Below are 20,777 nucleotides of genomic sequence, written 5' to 3'. Positions count from 1 at the left end.
TACTGTATTGCATATGTGACAGTTGCTAAGAGAGTAGATCTTAGAAGTTTTCATCATAAGAAAAGAAATTTGTGGGGCCGGCCTGGTGGCAGATGGTTAAGTGTACATGCTTCACTTTGGCAGCCCAGGGTTCATGGGTTCGGATGCCACATGCTGTGGCAGTGTCCCACGTACAAAATAGAGGAAGATTGGCAACGGATGTTAGCTCAGGGCCAATCTTCCTCACCAAAAAAAAATTCTAACTATGTGTGGCAATGGATGTTAACTAAACTTACTGTGGTGATCATTTCACAATATGTACATATATCAAATCATTATATTGCGCACCTAAAACTTATACAATGTTATGTGTCAATTATATCTCAATAAAAAGATTCTTTTCTTATACAAATCACACAGTTCCACACCTTTGTCCTCTACCCCTCCGACAGTGTACACACGCTTCATTTTCTTTGGATAGCTGGATCTGCCAGTGCTTGACTCTTTTTCTTCCACACCTCAGCTAATATCCAAGGACAGTTGTTTGTGGGTTTATGGGCTGGGAGAGAGAGGTCAGCATTTCTGCTGCAGCATGCCCGCTTGGTAGGAGCGCAGCCAGAGTGGAAAGCTCAGTAGAGCAGAGGCATGGCCTTCTGGCTCTGCGGTGGCATAGTGACAGCCACTTGTGGACTTCTGATTACACTCTTTTTCCCCCAGACACCATACAGCCCTCCTGCTGGAGGGCCTGTGATTTTCGAAAGGCCCCACCCTCTCTGAGTACACACCAGAGTTGTCTATTGGGCATGCTCTCCACCCTGCTCTGCGGGGTCTCTTCTGTGAACTTGGCGGTGGGGAGACCTTCCGGTGTGCCGCGCCCACCCGCAGAGGAGGAGCCGCTGCTCCCTGGCGCTCGCCCGTGAGCCCTGGGTCAGGAAGGCGTCTTTGGTGACTTGTTTCTGAATGTCTTTGGGAGCCACGCCCAGAACACTCCTCAGCAGACGGACAGGGCCAGACACCTTCAGCCCCCGCCACGTGAGAGGAGGGTGAGAAGTTCAGGCTGCCGGCTCGGATCAGAACGGCATGTTAGAGGGGAATTCGTACCTCCACTTGTTATTTGGCAGGAGTATTAGAAATAACACAGGAAACTGGCCACTAAATCAATCTGGGAGACTCATGACCAATCTAACGTCTGGCAGTTTAAATGTAAAATAAGAATCAAAATGTGAGGAAGCCGAGGGTTCCATTGCTTTCCTATCCGTCTATAGACAGAGGCCCTTCTGTATCTCCTGGGCCTGCGACAGGCCCAGGCCACCCTCCCTGTCGTCCTCAGATGGTCCAGCATCCACCCTGCCCACAAACCCCCAGCCCTCCCAGCAAGCACCGTGCCTTTCCTTGTTCTTCTGCGCAGCCTAGCCCCTCGGTCCGGCCCTCCTGGCCGCCCTTTGTCCCCTCTCTTGGGTTCTCCCTCCTGTGCTCCAGGCAGTCTGTGCCCAGCTGGATTTTACACTGACTGGGTGTGGTTAGCTGGGGATGCAGGGAACTTTCTACCAGTTTCCAAGTGCTCAGTAGTAGGGAGTGCATCTCATTCACTGGTATATCACCGGTGCTAGATGCTTCCTGGGCTTGTGCCAAGCAGCAATTCAATAAATGTTGGTTAAATTGAACTGGAACCCAGAAGAAAATAACCTGTCAGTTCACGAATTTTTTTATTGTTTCTACATGTTAGAGAATATTATGTGATGATAAATTAGTCATTTTCTCCTCAAAATACCCTAAGTCTGTCTCCTTAGCTAGACTTGTTAAGAGGATACGGGCCCACTTGCTTCTCAGCCCTCTACACTCAGGCTTCTTGGAAACTGCCCTCGCCAACTGCTAACTCCAAAAGGCGTATTTTAGGTTTTCATATCACTTATTCTTTCTTAAATATTTGATAGAACTGACCAGCTGCTCCTCCCTCCTTTCCATATTGCTTGTTCTGTGGCTTCTAGGAAACCGCCTTCAGCTTTTCTTGTTGCCCTCTTACATCTGTGACTGTACCTTCCCCGTGCCTGGCTCCTCCTTGGCCCATGCCTTAAACACTGGAGTTGCCAGGGTTCTGAATTCTCCCTGGATGATTGGCTTTATTGTTAGGTATCTTCTACGTATATGCTGTATATGCTGATCATTCCCAAGTGGTCTGGATGTCACAAGAGCCCCTCAAACTTAACACATCCAAACATGAGCTCATTATGTTCCCCATATCCTAGCTCCCTACCAACTCCTCTGTTTCACTGTTTTCTGTGTTTAATGGCACATTCACAAAAGCCTGAAATCTGGAAGGCATCCTCTATTTCTCCCCCTCCACAGCTTCCACATCAATGACCGAGTCTCCTGCTCTCACTCCATGTCTTCATCTCTGTGCCCTCTCTCACCTAAACTATTGCAAACATCTCCTAACTGTTCTTCAGTTCATTCTCCATCCTGCCACCAGTTATGTTTCTAACATGCAATCTAATTACCTCACTCTCCTGTCTAATATCCTTCAATAGCTCCCCATTGCCCACAGATTGCTCCTAACATCTTTATCTTGGTCCTTCATGATCTAGTCCCTGCCTATCCCTCCAGACACTCCTACTCACATGCTCGCAATTCCTAGACTAAAGCATACTATCTAATGCTTGTTTGCTTTGCCTGTAACTCCTCTAGCCTGGTCAGCAAATTTCTCTTAGTCCTTCATAGCCTTGCTCAAATATTACCTCCTCTGGGAGGTTTTGTCCTTATGTGCTCAGGAAAGGAGTCGCTTCTTCTCTTATTCATCATATTTTTATCCCGCGCAGGACTGTGAGATCCTCAAGGGCAGGGTCCACATCCTGTTCACCACTGCATCCCCAGCACCTAGCCTCATTCCTAGAACATAGCGCACACTGTCAGATGAACGAATCTCAGCTTCTTCTCTTATTATTGACTTTCCATTCGAACCTCAAGTTTCACTCTTAAAACGAGACTTCTGATTATTTCCCCTTTACTAATATGTTAACCTTTCTTAAGGTTTCTGAAGATAGCAGTGGAAATTAACAGGTTCTGGTAGCAGTGTCATTGTGGACATTTCTTCTGAAAGGATCAAACTGCTTTGCTTGTGTTAACATATAAATCCAGTTTGCTCAAAAGCACAAAGTGGACAGTCTGCATCATGTGTCATGGATTTTCTCTTTCTATGGAAAAAAAAGGAGAGGAGAGGAAACTACCATTTATTGACTAGCCTGTACTAGGTACATGACATATGCTCTCATTTTCCAGGCCCTCCTAAAATTCTTCTTGGGTAGGTGGGAGCAGAGACATCACTGGCAGGAAGAAGTCCAGCTCTGCTGCTAACTAACGCCTGGCTCCCTAGAGCAAGTGTTCCTCTCGGATCCTTGTTCTCCTCATCTGAAAATAAAACAGTCAGACCAAATGGCCCCTAGAGTCTGCCAAGCTCTAATGTTTCCTTAGCAAACATTTACTGAGTGGATTTGCTCTGAGCCAGCGCCTGGGCTGGGCATTAGGGATGCAAATAAGCTGCGGCTCTCAGCCTGTCATATTCAGCGGGGGAGAATCATTCTGTTATTCCGACTATACAGGTTCTATCACAACTACTTTAAGTCATTCACTCATTGGACCTATATAGACAAAGTACATTCAGTTAAAAAGGAAAAACCTGCAGAGACTATCATGTATACAGTTTCCTGCTAGGCCTTATGTGGATGAGAAGAATAAAGTATGGTTCTTGCCTCAAAAGAGGCTCTAATCTAGGGAAAGATGCACTGTTCATGCAGCAAATAAAATAAATTTTATAGTCAAATTGTTATTCAGGCAGGAATAATTTTCCAGGCAACCAGTGTTAGACCAATTCAGATTATGTGCAGGGTTTTATATTACTCATCATTAAGTTAGACGTAAGCAAATACCGATGCTAAATATTTGCCCAGAGTGCAGATGGGTTTCGCTCATGCAGAATTTCACAGTGCTTTGATAAGGTGCTCTGAATATTTCTGTCATGTGACATGTTCTTTTACCTGAGGCAGCCAGTCCTTAAACAGGTGTTTACCTCTCTCTGGAATACATGTTTCATCTATTTTGCATCCTTGCAGAGTCTAGCCATTGTTCTTTTATCTTGTGCAAGATAAATCACAGGCTGATGCTACACCATGCTGGGAATGCCTACCTAGTTTCGGACCACTATACAGAGTATTTTCTCTCTTTGTCTTTTTTTTTTCCATCTTAATAAGTCAGCTATTTCTTTTTTTTCCCCAGCTTTCTTGAGGTATGTTGACAAATAAAATTGTAAAATATTTAAATTGTGCAATATGATGGTTTGATAAACATATACATTGTGAAAGGAAGAGTTAAACGGTTGCGTGTATGATCTTTCAAATTGTACCCAGAATTTCTAAGATGTCTTCAATGGTGATAATGTTGTAGATAAACATATACATTGTGAAAGGAAGAGTTAAACGGTTGCGTGTATGATCTTTCAAATTGTACCCAGAATTTCTAAGATGTCTTCAATGGTGATAATGTTGTAGATAATGGTGTGTAATGAGCAGATAGACTGAGAGCAAAAGAAATGCAGATCACTTTGCGTCAGTAATTTCGAAGTCCAAGAAATAAAATGATTTTTTAAATTAATGAAACAGAGACTATGTCTTTAAAATAATAATAATCTTTATTTTTTAGAGCTGTTTTAGGTTCACAGAAAAATTCAGCACAAAGTACAGAGGGTTCCCCTATACTCCCTGTACCGACACCTATGTAGCCACCTCCATCTTCCACATCCCACACCAAAATGGTACTTGACAATCAATGAACCTACATTGATACTTCATTATCACCCAAAGTCCATAGTTTGCATTAGGATTCAGTCTTGGTCTTATACATTGTATGGATTTTGAAAAATATATAATAACATGTATCCACCATTATAATAGCATACACAACAGTTTCACTGCCCGAAGAATCCTCTGTGCTCTGACTATGTATCCCTGTTTGCTTCCTAATCCCTGGCAAACACTGATCTTTTTAATGTCTCCGCGGTTTTGCCTCTTCTAGAATGTCGTATAGTTGAAGTCACACAGTATGTGCCTTCTCAGATTGGCTTCTTTCACTCAGTAATATGCATTTCAACTTCCTCCGTTTCTTTTCATGGCTTGATGGCTCACTTCTTTTTAGCACTGAATAATATTCCGTTGTCTGGATGTACCACAGTTTGTTTATCCATTCACCTACTGAAGGACACCTTGGTTGCTTCCAAGTTTTCACAAGTATGAATAAAGTTGCTATAAACATTCCTGTGCAGGTTTATGGCAGTAAGAAACTGCCAAACCGTCTTCCAAAGTGGCTATACCATTTTGCATTCTGACCAGCAATGAATGAGAGTTCCTGTTGCTCCACATCCTTGCCAGCATTTGGTGTTGTCAGTGTTTTAGATGTTTGTCATTCTAATAGGTGTGTTCTAATAGATATCACATGGTTGTTTTAATTGGCAATTCTATAATGACATATGATGTTGAGCATCTTTTTATATGCTTGTTTGCCAGCTGTGTATCTTCTTTGGTAAGGTGTCTATTTGGATCTTTTGCCTAATTTTAATTGAGTTGTTTGCTTATTGTTGAGTTTTAAAAGTTCTTTGTATATTTTATCCTTTTTTGTCCTTTATCAGACATGTTTTTGGCAAATATTTTCTCCAAATCTGTGGCTTGTCGTCTCATAGACTTGACGAGGTCTTTCGCAGAGCAGAAGTTTTTATTTTTAATGAAGTCCAGTGTATCAATTATTTCTTTCATAGATCATGTCTTTGGTGTCGTATCTAAAAAGTCATCACAAAACCTGAGGTCATCTAGATTTTCTCCTATGTTATCTTCTGGGAGATTTATGACTTTGTGTTTACATTTGGGTCTAGGATCCATTTCCACTTAATTTTTGTGAAGAGTATAAGATCTGTGTCTAGACTGATTGTTTTGCATGTAGATGTGCATTTGTGTCAACACCATTTCTTGAAAGACTATCTGTTCTCCATTGTATTGCCTTTGCTCTTTTGTCGCAGATCTGTTGACTATATTTGTGCGGGTTATTTCTGGGCTGTCTATTTTGTTCCATTGATCTGTCTGTTCTTTCACTAATATTACACAGTCTCAACTACTGTAGCTTTATAATAAGTCTTGAAGTTGGGTAGTGTCAATCCTCCAACTTTGTTTTTTTGCTTCAGCATTATATTGGCTTTTCGGGGTCTTTTGCCTCTCCAATAAACTTTAGAATCAGTTCATTGTCTTGTAATTTTTTGTTTAAAACTGAACATTTTAGACATTATAATGTGGCAACTCTCGAAATCAGATCCTCAAGGTTTGTTGTTGTTGCTGTTTGTTTAGTGACTTTTATTCAACTAGTTCTCTAAAGTATAAGTCCTTTGTTGTATATTACCACTGAAGTCTCTACTTATTCGCTTAGTGGTCAGCAAGTGATTGGACAGAGATTTCCTCAAATGCCTTGAACCACTGTATCTCCCAGCCTTTGCCAAGGGGCTCTTTGTGCATACTGGGCTACAGTTTCAATGCTCCAGCAGGAAGTTGGTAACTCTGCCTTAGCCTTTACTTCTTACTTGTGCAGATCACCAAGGTGGGACAGAGGTGAGAAATTAGGCCCTTCTCAGGCCTTTCCTGGGTATGCACACAGTTCTGCATATGTGCTCGTCCTCCTAGCTTCCTGAGACTGTGTCAGAACTTTTCTAAGTCCCCGATGGACATCTCATTCCCACAGCTACTCCTTTTATTCCTTTTGGTTAACATTTCCTTTGGCCCAACTGTTATCACCATTTCAGGTAGCTATGTTGTTAAATAACTGCCACTGATTATTTTTGACAAACACCCTGAGAAAAAGCTATTCTCGGTGATGAGCTCAGAGTCAAGTTAAATAAAGATAAGCCCTGTGAATGGGGGCATTCAGGGAATTGCCAGACAGCTCAGATAATGACAATTCTTTAATAATGGAACTTTTGGGGAGCTCGAACCCATTCTGTCCTCTCCAGTGGCTGGTAGGCTGCCAGTTTTCACAGCTACTTTGTGATGCTGTTGTTTTTCAAAGCTCCTTGGGGCAAGGAACATAGGAATAGGGCAAGTTCAAACGCCACAAAGTTCGCTGTTCTTACATAGATTCAACCATTTTTCTTAAATAAACAGTACTTGGATTGTTATACGCTTTTATTAATTTCCAGAGTTCTTAAAAAGTGGATTTTGACAATTTTTGCCAGAATTCTTGTTGCTTTTATGGACATGTTTTGGAGATCTTTTCTCCACCATTCCCGCTGACATCACTCACTTGCGTTATTTTTTATTCAGCTTTATTGAAGTGTCATTTACGTTCAAGAAAATTCACCAAATTAAAGTATACAATTTGATGAGTTTGGTCGAATGTATACAGTCGTGTAACTATCACCAGAGTCATGATACAGAACATTTCCATTACTTCAAAAAGCCCTCTGTTGCTGGCATTTGGGAACCACCAAACTGCTTTCTGTCACTACAATTCTGTCTCTTCTAAAATTTTGTATAAATGCAATCATATAATGTAAGCTCTTTGTGTCTGGCTTCTTTCACCTAGCATAATGCCTCTGAGACCCATCCATGTTGTTGCACGTATCACTAGTTAGTGCCTTTGTATTGTTGAGTATTTCATTGCACGGATATACCACAATTTTCATATCCATTTACTAGTTGATGGACATTTGGGTTATTTCTACTTTTTGGCTATTTTATGAATCTGACTACTATGAACACTCAAGTATAAGTCTTTGTATGGGTGTATGATTTATTTTATCTTGGATAAATAACTAAGAGTATAATGGCTGGGTCAGATGCTAAGAATATGTTTAATTTTGTAAGAAATTGCCAAACTGTTTTCCAAAGAGGCTGTACCACTGTGGAAGTTTCGATGGTTCTGCATCCTTGCTGAAACTTAGTGTTGTCAGGGTTTTTAATTTAGGCATTCTAATGTCTATAGTGGTGTCCTGTTACTTTAATTTGAATGTCTCCCATGACTAATGATGTCGAGCATCTTTTCATTTGCTTATTTGCCATTTGTGTATCTCTTAGAACTGTCTGTTCAAATACTTTGCCCATTTTAAAAATCAAGTTGTTTGACTTATTATGGAATTTAAGAGTTCTTTATGTATTCTGGATGCAAGTCCTTTATGAGATATATGTTTTGCAAATATTTTTTCCAAGTAGAGGAGCAATTCTTACGTTAAGGTGCAGGCAAATACCTGAGTTCAGGGGAGATAAAAAGACCCAAATCTAGGTAGTCAAATCTAGTTAGAGTCTCTAGCTTCAAAAAAATAGTGAAAAGGGCTGGCCCTGTGGCTGAGTGGTTAAAGTTCCAGGGGCTCTGCTTCAGCAACCTAGGTTCACAAGTTCGGATCCTGAGGGCAAACCTACTCCACTCATCAGCCATGCTGTGGAGGCATCCCACAGATAAAATAGAGGAAGATGGGCACAGATGTTAGCTCAGGGCCAATCTTCCTCAAGCAAAAAGAGGAAGATTGGCAATAGATGTTAGCTCAGGGCTAATCTCCCTCAGACAAAAAAAAAAAAAAAAAAAAAAGAGGAAGATTGGCAACAGATGTTAGCTCAGGGTGAATCTTCCTCACCAAAAAAGAATAATAAATAAATAATTTTTAAATAACAATAAATAAACCTTCTGTGGGCGTCAGAAAGTATAAAGCATATTCAAGCATGTGGTATATAAAGGTTGAGCCCTTTGATATCTTTTGTAAATGTCGTAGATCAAAAACTTGCATAGAATAAAATGGTTTGTTCATGCTTCCAAACCATAATGGAAGAACAAGTTTGTTAGATAAGTAAATTTTATAAATAACAAGTAATCCTTCCCTTGACAAACCTGTTACAGAGCTGCCAAATGAGCAACATCAACTTTTTTAAGCTCTTATATATCAGCACCTCCAAATGAGAATATATATATTAAATTTTTTTCACACATTACTCTTAGCTCTCACATAGTGATGTTAACACACGTGAAACTGGCCAAAAAGACAGACTGTCAGTTATAGGAGCAAAGGTCAAGAACGTGCTGAATACAGCGTCCGACTACATGATCAGCTTCTAATCCAGAGTTGCTTATTATGTTTGACACTAATGACTGTGTAGTCAGTGGGTAAATTGGAGATAGCTGAAAATGAGAGGAGTCATCAAATATTTTTAAGTAAATGAGTGACATGATAAAAATTTGAGAAAGGGAACTGATTTCAATGTGAAGCATTTGAAGTGGTAGTAAAACCAGTCAAGAGGCTGTTGCCTGACTCTAGGTAAAAGATGAGAAGGGACTGAATTGGGACCAAAGGAGAGGCAAGATTTCGAAACTATCACAAAGGTAGAATTGAGAGGACTTAGTGATCAAATGATGTAGACGTTGAAGAAGAATAGTCTCAAGATGACTCCATTTTCCAGTTTGGGTGGCCTGTTGGGTGATGTTCTTAATGAAGACGAAATTAAATAGGAGAAACAGGTTTTGAAGAGAATACAATGAGTTCAGTTTTGATGGTTGAGTTTGAAGGGCCAGCAGAAACCCACAAATGGGTGAGACTAGCGAGTAGTTAGAAATGTAACTCTGGGGCTCAGGTGAAGTGTCTGGGCTAGAAACAGAGGATTGGGCATCATTAGAGTCTAATTTATTTTAAGATGTGATAAGCTATATCAGTATACCTGTTCAGAGGAAAAAGAGCAAGGACTGCAGTCTGAATTCTTAAAAATATTAACAGTTAAGGAGCAAGCGCTACTTGGTGACAGGAAAGAGAGAATATTTAGAGAGCTGAGAGAATTCATAATCTTGGATGCCATAGATGAGAAGAGTTTCAAGGAATGGTGAGTGGTAATTAGTGTCTATTGCTACAAACAGGTATTTTCTAAAAAGAAGCTATGGAATTTGGTGAATAAAAAGTCAGCTTTGGCCAAAACTGGAAACAGCCCAAATGTCTATCAACAAGAGAATAGGTAAATCAATTGTATATCTTGACACAATGGAATACTACTCAGCAATTAAAAGGAATGATTACTGCTATACTCAACAACATGGATCAATCTCCAAAACATGGTGTTGAGTGAACAAAAACCCAGACACACAAAAAATACATACTGTATGATTCCATTTATATGATAACCAAGAATTGGCAAAGCCAATCTCTGGATGATAGAAAGCAGAATGAGGATGCCCCTGGGGGTGGTGGGAGGGGTTGTGGTGGTGGGGAGGATTGACAGTAAAGGAGCACAAGAAAACTTGCTGATGTGAAGAAATATTCTTTGTCTTGTTTGAGGGTAGTTACAATTGCCAAAACTCATTGAGCTGAAAACTTAAGGTCTATGCATAATCAGAATACAAAAAAAGTCATTGGTCAAAGATGGGAGATTGAACATCTGAATTTGCTCACTTCTAAATTCCCACTAATTTACAGAGAGACATTCCGTTACAAAAGCAAATGTCCATACAGAGAGAGAGAGATCACAACTACAAAATATTCAAAGCAGAAAACCAGAAATACATGGTAGAGAACTTAGCAAGCCCAAGAAATGAAATCTAAGTGGTCAGTGGAGGAAGTAATAAAATAACTCAGTTTGCCCTACAGAAATCCTAAAAAGCTGGAAGTTGTGGGAAGTGAGGTTGAAGGTGGGCTAAAAAGAAGAGGGTTATTTGAATTCTATTTTAAAGTATATACAGCCTTCCATTTACTCCCCCAATCTATATCTAGGTGACTTCTCTCCCCCATCATCAGTACAGACAGAAGTTTATTCCTTGGAGAGGCTAAAACAGAAGTTCCCTAGACTGGGGGACATCAGACAGAGTTGAAGGTGGGATATGCTATTGAAAATGGGGCTTCAGTGGTAGTCTACCTACATTCTAAATATTGAGGTTCCCAGGCCTCTGTTGTAACTTGGCTCCAGAATATTGGAAAACACACTCAAGAAGAATCCAAGTTCTGAGAAACATGATAAACCTATGATTTAAAAAAAACAAGGGTAGCAGACTCCAACTAGAACAGGTCAGAAGGCTCTGAGAGAGTCATGTCTAAGGAAAGTGAATTAATAGGCTATCTGATATGTTTTAACACACTTAGATATTTAGATAATTGGGGAAGCATTTGAGTTTGAATTTAGGCATAATTACATCAGAAACTAAAGAAGCAAATAAACAAGATGTTATTGATTCTTAGGATAATGAAAAGTTGAGAATAAAAGAAAAAGTAATCAGAGTATGATATACGTGTGAATAGTATTTACATAGGTACAATAAACACTGAATATTGATTTATCAAAAAATTATGAAATTATGACATAGCTATAGTTATAGTGAAGGGTGGGAATAAGTAGTAAAAAAAAAATAAATCTTCATCTTTCATAGAGCAAAGTCAATAGACAGTGACTTAAACTGAAAAATCCAGAAGAAACAGCATAAGCATGTTGTTAGAGGTAAACACCAAAAGAAACGGTTCAAAGAGTTGCTTTCAAAGAGCAGTAAATGGAAAAGGACATGAGGGGTCATTTTTGACTCTTTAAACTGTGTGCATTCAATAACCATGATTTTAAAAAGTAATCAAATAAAACAAAATAGTAAAGGTATGTGCAAAGAGAATTTCATGAAACCAGATTGTAGTTGGTTGAAGAGCAAATGAAAATTGAGGGTCTTCTCAGCAAACTGAGAAGTAGAGGAAGGGAATGTTGAGGGAGGGAGTATAGTTGCTTGAAGAGAGATTGGAAGGAAAATTGCTAGGTTGCTTGATTATGGTTATTTAGGTAGCTAAATAATTGGTTAGTCAATTTGTTCAAGACAGGGATGAGCTTAAAGAGAAGAAAGCGGTTGAGAGAATTTGCTGCGGTAAGAGAGAATAAAGGAGTGTCGAAGTCCCAGATGAAGTGGTGGACGCTGAAATCAGAAACAAGGTTAAAGGGTGAGCTATGAAAAAGAATAGGAACATGTTGTTTTTCGATGATGTTGATGGAAAGGATTATGAAAAGAATTCATGTCTAATAGCTTACATTAAGCTATATTTTCTCATTGGCATTGGTGGCAAAGTCATCTGTTGATGACTGGGATCTTTTTCATGATCTGATTTTGGGAGCCAACTAGAGAAATAAATGAAAGGAATGCTGAGTAGCAATTTGGGGAGCCCGGCTGAGGATGAAAATCAAAATGTATTTATTAGTCAGCATGGGCTGCCCTAACAAAACACCACAGATTGAGAGTCTGAAATGACAGGCATTTATTTTCTCACAGTTCTGGAGGCTGGAAATTCCAAGTAAGGTGCATATAGGGTTTGGTTACTGGTAAGAACTGTCTTCCTGGCTTGCAGACAGCCACCTTCTCACTGTGTCCTCACGTGACTGAGAAAGAGAGAGCTCTCTGGTGTCTCTTCTTATAAGGATACCAACTCTATTGGATCAGGGTTCCACTCTGTGACTTCATTTAACCTTAATTATTTCTTACTCCAAATACAGTCACATTTGGGAGTTAGGGCTTCAACACATGTATCTTGAGGGGACACAATCAGTCCATAGCATGGATAGTTCAGCACTGTAATGTGAGTTATTTTTCCATTTATACCCAGTAGCCCAAGAGCAGGAGAGAAGACAAATGGTCAAATTCACCCAAATTTGGGAACTAGCACGATAGAAGATCAAGGTGGCAAATGAATTGAATTGGTGAAAGTATGGCTAAAATGATTGACGATGGGTTTCCAGGAATGGTGGAAAGAGCCAGGACAGGGCCAGGTCTAGATTAGGGGCAGGCATGGGTAGGCTTCACGGCAGAGCCCTCTCAGGTCTGGAGCCTGGAGAACCGATGGGAACTCTTCTACTGCGTTCCTTCTGTGGGTGCAGTACTTTCCTGGGATGTAACTGGTGGTTTCTGCACTGTCAACTTCACTGGCAATATTTGAAAATTATCAAACTGGACAAAAAAAATATTTAGGTTCATTATTGGTAGCAATCATCACATTTTTCTTTCTTTTTAGACGACTAAATACGTTGAACAAGTGTGCCTCAATGAAACTTGATGTGAACTTCCAAAGGAAAAAGGTAGGTGTCTACACCTTACTAAGACCATGGCTATCCCAACAGAGGAAGCTTGCATTCACGGATTAAAAACTACGTGAACCTAAACAAAATTCTGAAATGCCCAGACATCTATCTTTGTTCTCCAAATGTCCCATCTTATCGTAACCGTCATAAATAAGTCCGTCATAAACCCAGGCTGATGTCTGTTTGTTCCACTGTTTCATTGTGCTTTAGTTTTTATCAGAGGGGTTGCATAAAGTTGCAAAATAGCTTAATTCTTTGTGGTACTTTTTCAGAAGTTTGTTTCGTTGTAAATATCCATTTCGTATTAGACTCAAGTACTCCACAGTGATTAGTAGATTAAGAGAATGCAGAAAAGAATCTATGGGTCTCTGCCAAGTATCTTCTGCTTCATTCTTTCCAATAGCATTTCATTTCCAGATGCATTCATTCTCAGGCGGGTTCATTTTGTAACGGCTGAGGGGTCAGGGAGAGTGTAACAACAAGAGGCTGCATCTTTCACCATTCTTCCACTGCTCTTTTCTCTAGTCACAAAGAATTCCGTTCAGTTGTAAGAGTCACCGCGCTGCCTCCCCCCTTCTAGGAATTTGCATGTGTGCTTCCCACCATGAGAATAAGACTGGAGATCTCAGTTTTGGAATAAAGCTGTACTTTATTGAGCACTTACTGTTTTCCAGGAGCTATGTTATGAAGTTACCATTCATGTTCTCATTTTATCCATTGAGGTAGGAACTCTCTCTTTTCCAGATAAGGAAAGTAAAACTTGAACAGATGAAGTCATTTACCCACAATCTTTCAGCTAGTGGCAGAGCAGGGTTTCTACCGCAGGCGTGTCTCACTCCGGAACCGAGGCTCCTAACCACTGTGTTGAAAGACCTCTCTTTCTCACTGAATTGATCCTTTTAGGAAGTTCAGAATTAAGATCATTAACTACATTTTTCACTTCACATCTCCAATATGTAACAAGTCAAGCCTCAGTATATTTTGAAGAAGCAGAGAAAACATCTTTGAGTTAAAAGAAAGTATTCTTTATTCTGGGCTACACAGAGAAATCATTAAATCCAATGGATTTTAAGTCACTCCTGAGTAACCCAATCTTTAAAAATAACTTTAACCTGAGTTTCTGCTCTAAAATAGCACCCCCCCAAAAAAGCAAATGAATTTTGGTTGACCTCACCTTCAAAACAATTTGGAGTTTGAGTTAGGAACCAAAGATTTAAGCTTAGGAGGTGAAACGGTGAAAAACAATATCCAGAGAAATATTAAAACATAAGCAATTTATCCAAGCCAAAGACAAATTAAAAATGTGGGAATAAACGCCCCAACAGCTGTCTGGCTGAATAGACCCCTTGAGAAGCATACATACTATTTGAGGCATGAGGGTCAGATGTTGTTTTGCTTGTAACACATGGTTCTTATTAAACTGAACACAGCCACGCCTGTGTGTCTAAAGTGTGGTTGGTCTATACGGCTGCTCATACAGATCTTTAGCTGCAGCGTATTACCAAAGAAAATGCCCAAAACTAATGACATGATTTGTTTTCAATCAAGTGGGATGATTGGACTCTTACCTTATCACCAGCTTTTCAAAACCCATATGTGGGATAGATGCGAACCACATTTGTTAGGCTATTTATGTGTTACCTTCACCAAAGCGCCTCTGTAAATTGGTCGCTTCAGTATTCTGACATTCTTAATTTAGTCCTTCTGGTGAATATAGCAGAACACACCCTCACAGCCCCTACTTTGCTATAGGCCTCACAATGCATGCCCTGGAGTGAAATATTGCTTTTCACGTTGTAAATTGGGGAGTCATGTCCTCAATTTTCAGATAAATAATTCCAACATGTGGTCTCCACCCACTTGTGAATCTCAATAATGACCTACATCTGGGGGCTGTGGTCTAAGCAACGATGCAGGAGACCCGTGTGGTGGCACGCATTCTCATGATCTGCCCCTTACACAAGTCATAAGCTAGTCCTTTATTTTACTGCAAAAAAAAATAAACACAGGCTAGGAATAGGCCAAATGATCAAAAATAGAAAGTGAAACTTGAGAACTGAGCACCACAGGAAGCTTCAACCAACTTTGAAATTAGTTTATTTGGAAGAAAAATAAGACAGCAGCATTTCTTCTAGGTATGTCCCCATTTTAAGCAATCCAAGAAATAGAGATAAAATGCACTTCCCTAATCTGGATTGGCTCAGATGTGTAATTCTGCAGAATGTCATCCCCAAATGGCATAACTGTCCATGGTCACAATCATTCTGCTCCCTTCAGAGCTGCAGGGCCTTTGAAGGGCTATGCTTGCTTGCTTAGCAGTCTGTGTGGTCGGCGAACACTCACACAGTGCATACTCCATGCCAGGCACTATTCCTCTTCATTAGCTCCATGTCACAGATGCAGAAATTGAAGGGCAGAGAAGCTAAGTAACTTGCCCAATGCCACACAGAAATAACAGAGGCAGGATTTGAACCCAGCTATTCTGGCATCATCCGCCCCTTCTTGCCTTTCAAAGATATTCAGAAATGTATTGGTGTCTAAGTGAGCTTCTGGCCCTTGACCTGACACCTGGAAGTGTTTCCTCAGCGATACATACAGTTACATATTTTTCTTGTTGTTTTTAGAAGAGGCATATTTCTTGCCATCTGTACTACAGTCCACAATGAATGTCTTCCTGGAACTTTATCTCTGCATCTCTCGCCATGATTGAATCATGAGCCTCATTGCCCTGCTTTGCATTTGGTTCTCATTTGATTTTGTTTAATTCTGAAGAGTTTGGTGGGCTGACCCAAGAAGGAAAAAAAGTCCACAAATGGACGAGGATGGTGAAACCTCATTCATACTTAGTTAGGCGTGTACTTTTCTTGTACATCAAATGCCACTTGTAAAGCCCTTGGAGAAACGAAATCACATCTGCTCTCCCACAAGATAGTACCTTAACATTTTTCAAAAGAGAAAAGTGGTCCCTTAAAGATTCAAGATTACCTGCCCTGTCTCTGTGAGAATCAGGTGGAAAAGGGTGTTCTCAATCTTGGCCACACGTCTCACTGAAAGACTTCCTAAAACCCAACCAAGGGGCATTTCCTGAGAGCCTGATGACACCAGGAGTTCCCCAGCCCCTGGCTTCAGGCTCCTCCCACTGCAACACCGCAAGTGGCACATCCCTGCCTCGGAACAGCAGACTCAGCCGCTCAGCTCCAGTTAACTGTAACGGAAGATACACTTCTAAATTTCTATGTAACTACGGATTAGCTGCCTCTTGCAGCTGTGGATTCGTGTGGGCTCCTGTTTCCAGTGTAAAGATATAGTCAAATTCCATTTAAAAAAAAAAAAAACATAAACCTTTCCTTTTGCAGTGTCTGGTTCACATTTGTCTCTGAGGCATATATAATTTCAGCTAAGAATGTTCTCATTTTTAGAAAAAGCCAAACATCAGAGAGTCATCTAATTTAAAATCTTCAAGGCACATGCAAAGCTACTTGTTCTCAGCAGCGTTTCTTCTGCATCATTACCTACAAAATTCACGCTTGCTTCATGGCGACATTGAAATCCCCTAATTATGGTTAGTGTTTATGTGATACAACTCCTATTCAAAGTTAAAGTCAGAGACTGAAGACTCCAATAAGGCTATCTATTAAATGAGGAAAGAGAAGGACATGTCCGCACACAGGACTCTTACCTAAGAAGAGTTCCCAAGAGAGAAAGAGTGGCTTCAAAAGGAGGTTGTGGTTAATGTTGTCGTTTAAACAGAGCTCTCTGAAATCATGACCAAAGCTGGAAAGCAGCACAGAAACCATGACTAATTGCCACTTGCGGCCAGTGCCCCCTGGCCTGGATTCATCTGCGTTTCAGAGGAGCCGCAGCTGTTGTCAAGGGGCCTGGTCTCCACCCCCGACTGCCTTTCACACCCCCGCATCTCCCACCAAATAAGACATCTCCTGACAGCTCCAGACAGCAGAGTGGAGTGAGAGAAAAATTCCATTTCATTCCAGCATTCACTTGGCCTGAGAGTATTAGTCTCAAATTGAAGATAATTACACGTGAATGTCCTAGAACCATAGGATCTTCCAGTTGGAAGGGATCTTCAATCATCTTTCCATCCACTTCCATCCACTATAGGATTTACTTCTTAGAACATCCCTTACAATTCACCCAGCCTCTGCTTGTAAGCATCTAGACCTAGACATGATGAGTTCATTATATGGCAAGGCAATTTATTTATTCTGATTACTAGAAGTCTTCCATATAATAAACTAAAAGCTGACTCACTGTAACTTGGCTATCTGATTCCGGCTCTTTTCTCTGGAGAAGCACGGAATATGGATTTCCCCTTTCACACAGCGACCTTTAGACCCAGGTTGGCAAAATACTGCTCCAGGTTTTGTAAAGAAAGTTGTATTGGAACAAAGACACACCCGTTCTTTTGGCTACAGCAGCAGAGTTGATTAGTTATGACAGAGACCGTATGGCCCGAAACTTAAAATATTTATTATCTGACCCTTGACAGAAAGTTTTCTGACCTCTGTTCAATCTAGAACAAAGTTTCTCAAACCGTCTGTGGTGATTTTTTTTGTTTGTTTTCTTTTTAATTTCCAGTCTGCCACTGACCAACATACTTTTGTAGCATTCATTACAGATGAATTATTAGAAATATGAAATGAAAAAAGGTTATAGAAAATACAAGCCTAAACGCTTTATTATTAGACTCAACAGACACAAAATTGCATCCCAATAAATATAATCAGAACAAATATAACAGGAAATAGAAAAGAATGACAAAAATTTTTCACTTTTTTTATTGAAAGTGTGCATATAGGCAATTAATATGGAGAATCATGATTTCACTCGTAACTTTTTTGTTTTTTGGCTGTCAGAACTAAACAAGAGGTTTACTTTGAAATAGCAATTCCCCATATTATATGCCTGTATGCACACTTTGATCAAACGCTATGACGATGAGTATTCATAACAGTGAGTTTCTTGTTTGTTATTTAATTTAGATTGTATTGACAACACCACTACTCACAGGGAAGAATGTACATCTAAATTGTTTCTTTGTTTTGATACTGGTCAACATAAAGAAACTAGTCTCACAGAGTTTGTTGACTGGAATCAAAGAAGAGGTTTTAAATTTTTTAAAGCTTAGGGTTGTCTTTCTTACCTTTTATTCAAAATAAAGTAAGGGATGCTGTATTTTCAAAATTCGCCTTCAATCTTTCATCAGTAGCCAATTCTTACAGTGCTCTTTCTGTGAAACAATGGATCCTATACATGGTACACTTTGGGTTATGATAGATAAACTAATCTTGAAGTGTCACATGTTGTAACGTGGACCTGCTGCACACAACACCCAAGCTGGTCCGAACCCTGTTCAGTAAGATAAGTCCACTGATCATGAACTCAGATAGCACAGCCTTGCCAAATGGTGACAAGTAGTCTTAATGCTTACTCTCCATGTCTATACTTATCTCATTGAAGGCTGGTAAGTTTGGGGACTGGCAGCCCCTTCACCACACGTTGAGTGGCACTTCTCTAGAGTTCTTCATTGCTGAACCAAACTATTATTCTTTCAATCATCCTTTACAGGAGGTTGTGGTTTCTAGATCCTTGGCCATCCTGATTACTCTTCTCTAGAAATTCACACCTTTGTTCATGACCCTTAAAACGTGGCACATAGAAAATCTGCTGTTCCTGATATATGTGACCACCACAGAACACAGTGGGGCTACAACCTTCTGAGTGTTGAGATCCATGCTTCAGGTTATGCATCCCAAAGCTGGTGTCTTACTTTGGTAGCCAGTTTATGTGGCTAACTCACATTGAGCTTAAATCTGCCACAACTCTCAAGGTTATTAATAGGAACTACTGTTAAACCAAATCTATTCCATCCTGCACATGCTATGGTTGATTTTTGAAGTTAGGGTCATTATATTTTAGTTCATGAAATTTCGTCTTATTAACAGTCTATCCTTCAATTCTGTTAAGATCTTTACACATCTCAATATTGCTATTCTTTAGTGACAATATTTAGTTTCGTCTTGCACTTTAAGTTTTATATGGCGTTTTCACATATGATCTCATTTGATTCTGTTGACAAACCGCACTAGTCGTGTAGTGTTACCATTTCCATTTTACAGCTGAGAAAATTGACTCTCAAAAAGGGTGCCTTGCTCGAGATCACTTGGTGAATAACCTTTTGCCATCTTCACATTTTAAAAACATGAGTTCTTCTGGCTCAGTCAGGTTATTCTTAAAATGGACAAAACCTTGAGGCATCCTCCAGAGACCTCTCCCTCAGTTGCTTTCAGTTTTTTGATCACACTCCTTGGTGGGGTTGCTCAACCAGTTCCTAACAAAACTCCCTGTAGCATGCAGCACAGTTAGGCATCTTGGCCATGACAATATCATGAGAGCGTCTTAGTTCCCTCGCTGAAATCCAGACTCTCTATATCCATAGTATTTCCATGGTTCGCTGAAACATTGGGACAGGAGAATAAAGTTAGTTTGATGTGTCTTTTTCTCATAAACACATATGACTCCTAGAGATTTCCATTTTGCATTTCTAAATAATCACAAACTATTTGTTTTTAGCCTCAGAAAAACTATCAAACAGATGAAAGCTGATCATCTCTTAAGTAACCAGTACACTTCCACAATTATTGGGGAGTCTGCTATGTGCCTGATAGTCTGCTGGGCCCCAAGTGTATAAAAAGTCTTAAACTCTAGCACAGTGAGTTTTTCATACTGTGGATCATAGCCCATTGCTGGGTGGTCAAATGAATTTGGTGGGTCACCAACAACATTTTTTTTTAAATGAAATAGACTAAACTAGATTATAAAATATCAGAGTACAAACAAGGATAATTATTATAGTATGAATTTTTTTTGCTTTAGTGTAATGTGTATGTGTGCCTTGAGTTGTGATGGAAAATGCATTTCTTATTGTATGTCACTATCAATAGTTTCAAAGGTCCTGCAGTAGTGGGGTAAACAGACACAGAACAATATCAATGCCCTTTGGGACATACTATGATAATTATAGGCACAGGGTACTAAAGGAGAATGGGTATTTTTTCTTTTTTTCTTTGTTGTTGTGTTTTTGTTTTTTATTGCCTTGGTTTTTGTTTGTTTGTTTTGGTTCAAACAATCTAAATACTGCAAAATTTTCCTGAACTGTGTGCCCTTTTTTCCAGGAGTTTACCACTTTTTCACATGCTTTGGTTGGTTGTAAATACCTTCCTCTTGCCCAAAGCTAGTATAATAAGCTCTTAGAGCCTAGCAGACAGGGGCAGGCTTTCCATTCCCAGCCCACAGTGCCCAGCTTGGCATCTTTTCTTAACCAAAATAAAAGAGCCCTTATCCAACTAGTATGTGGTTTGCTAGCATCAGTAACCGAGTTTGGGCTAGCTTGAGAAAGCTCGTTGGAGCCAACCCTAAATATTGTAGTTTTTATTTTAAAATGTCTATATTTTCTTTAAAAGCATATCCTTCTTTTGCCTTCTCAAAAACTATTTGCTAAAAGGGTTTTTGAGAATGCTTACTATCAACTTCTCCTCATTTCCTGAAATGTGATAGGAAAATCCAGAAAGCTTGACCTTCACCCTGTCACGGTGCCTGATATATAAATGCCCTTCAGATGTAAGATTTTATTGTATCAATCACAGGGAAAGAGAAAGTAGAAAATGCTACAAAGAAAGTATAATTTTG

General features: G+C 39.8%; 1 protein-coding gene across 21 annotated transcripts in view; it reads left to right on the top strand.

Annotated features, from left to right (window-relative positions):
- The window catches only part of STARD13 (StAR related lipid transfer domain containing 13), a 487,282-nt gene that overhangs the window by 438,931 nt on the left and 27,574 nt on the right, over nucleotides 1-20,777 (top strand). For all 21 annotated transcript variants that reach the window (XM_070239505.1, XM_070239503.1, XM_070239512.1 and 18 more), the window contains one exon: nucleotides 13,004-13,067. In XM_070239505.1, coding sequence (XP_070095606.1) covers nucleotides 13,004-13,067 — 64 coding nt within the window. The remainder of the gene's footprint in view (nucleotides 1-13,003; nucleotides 13,068-20,777) is intronic.

Source organism: Equus caballus, chromosome 17 (assembly GCF_041296265.1).
Source record: "Equus caballus isolate H_3958 breed thoroughbred chromosome 17, TB-T2T, whole genome shotgun sequence".
Classification (NCBI taxonomy): Eukaryota; Metazoa; Chordata; class Mammalia; order Perissodactyla; family Equidae; genus Equus; species Equus caballus.
Note: the sequence above shows the minus strand (reverse complement) of the source record. Positions and strands in the feature narration are given on the sequence as shown.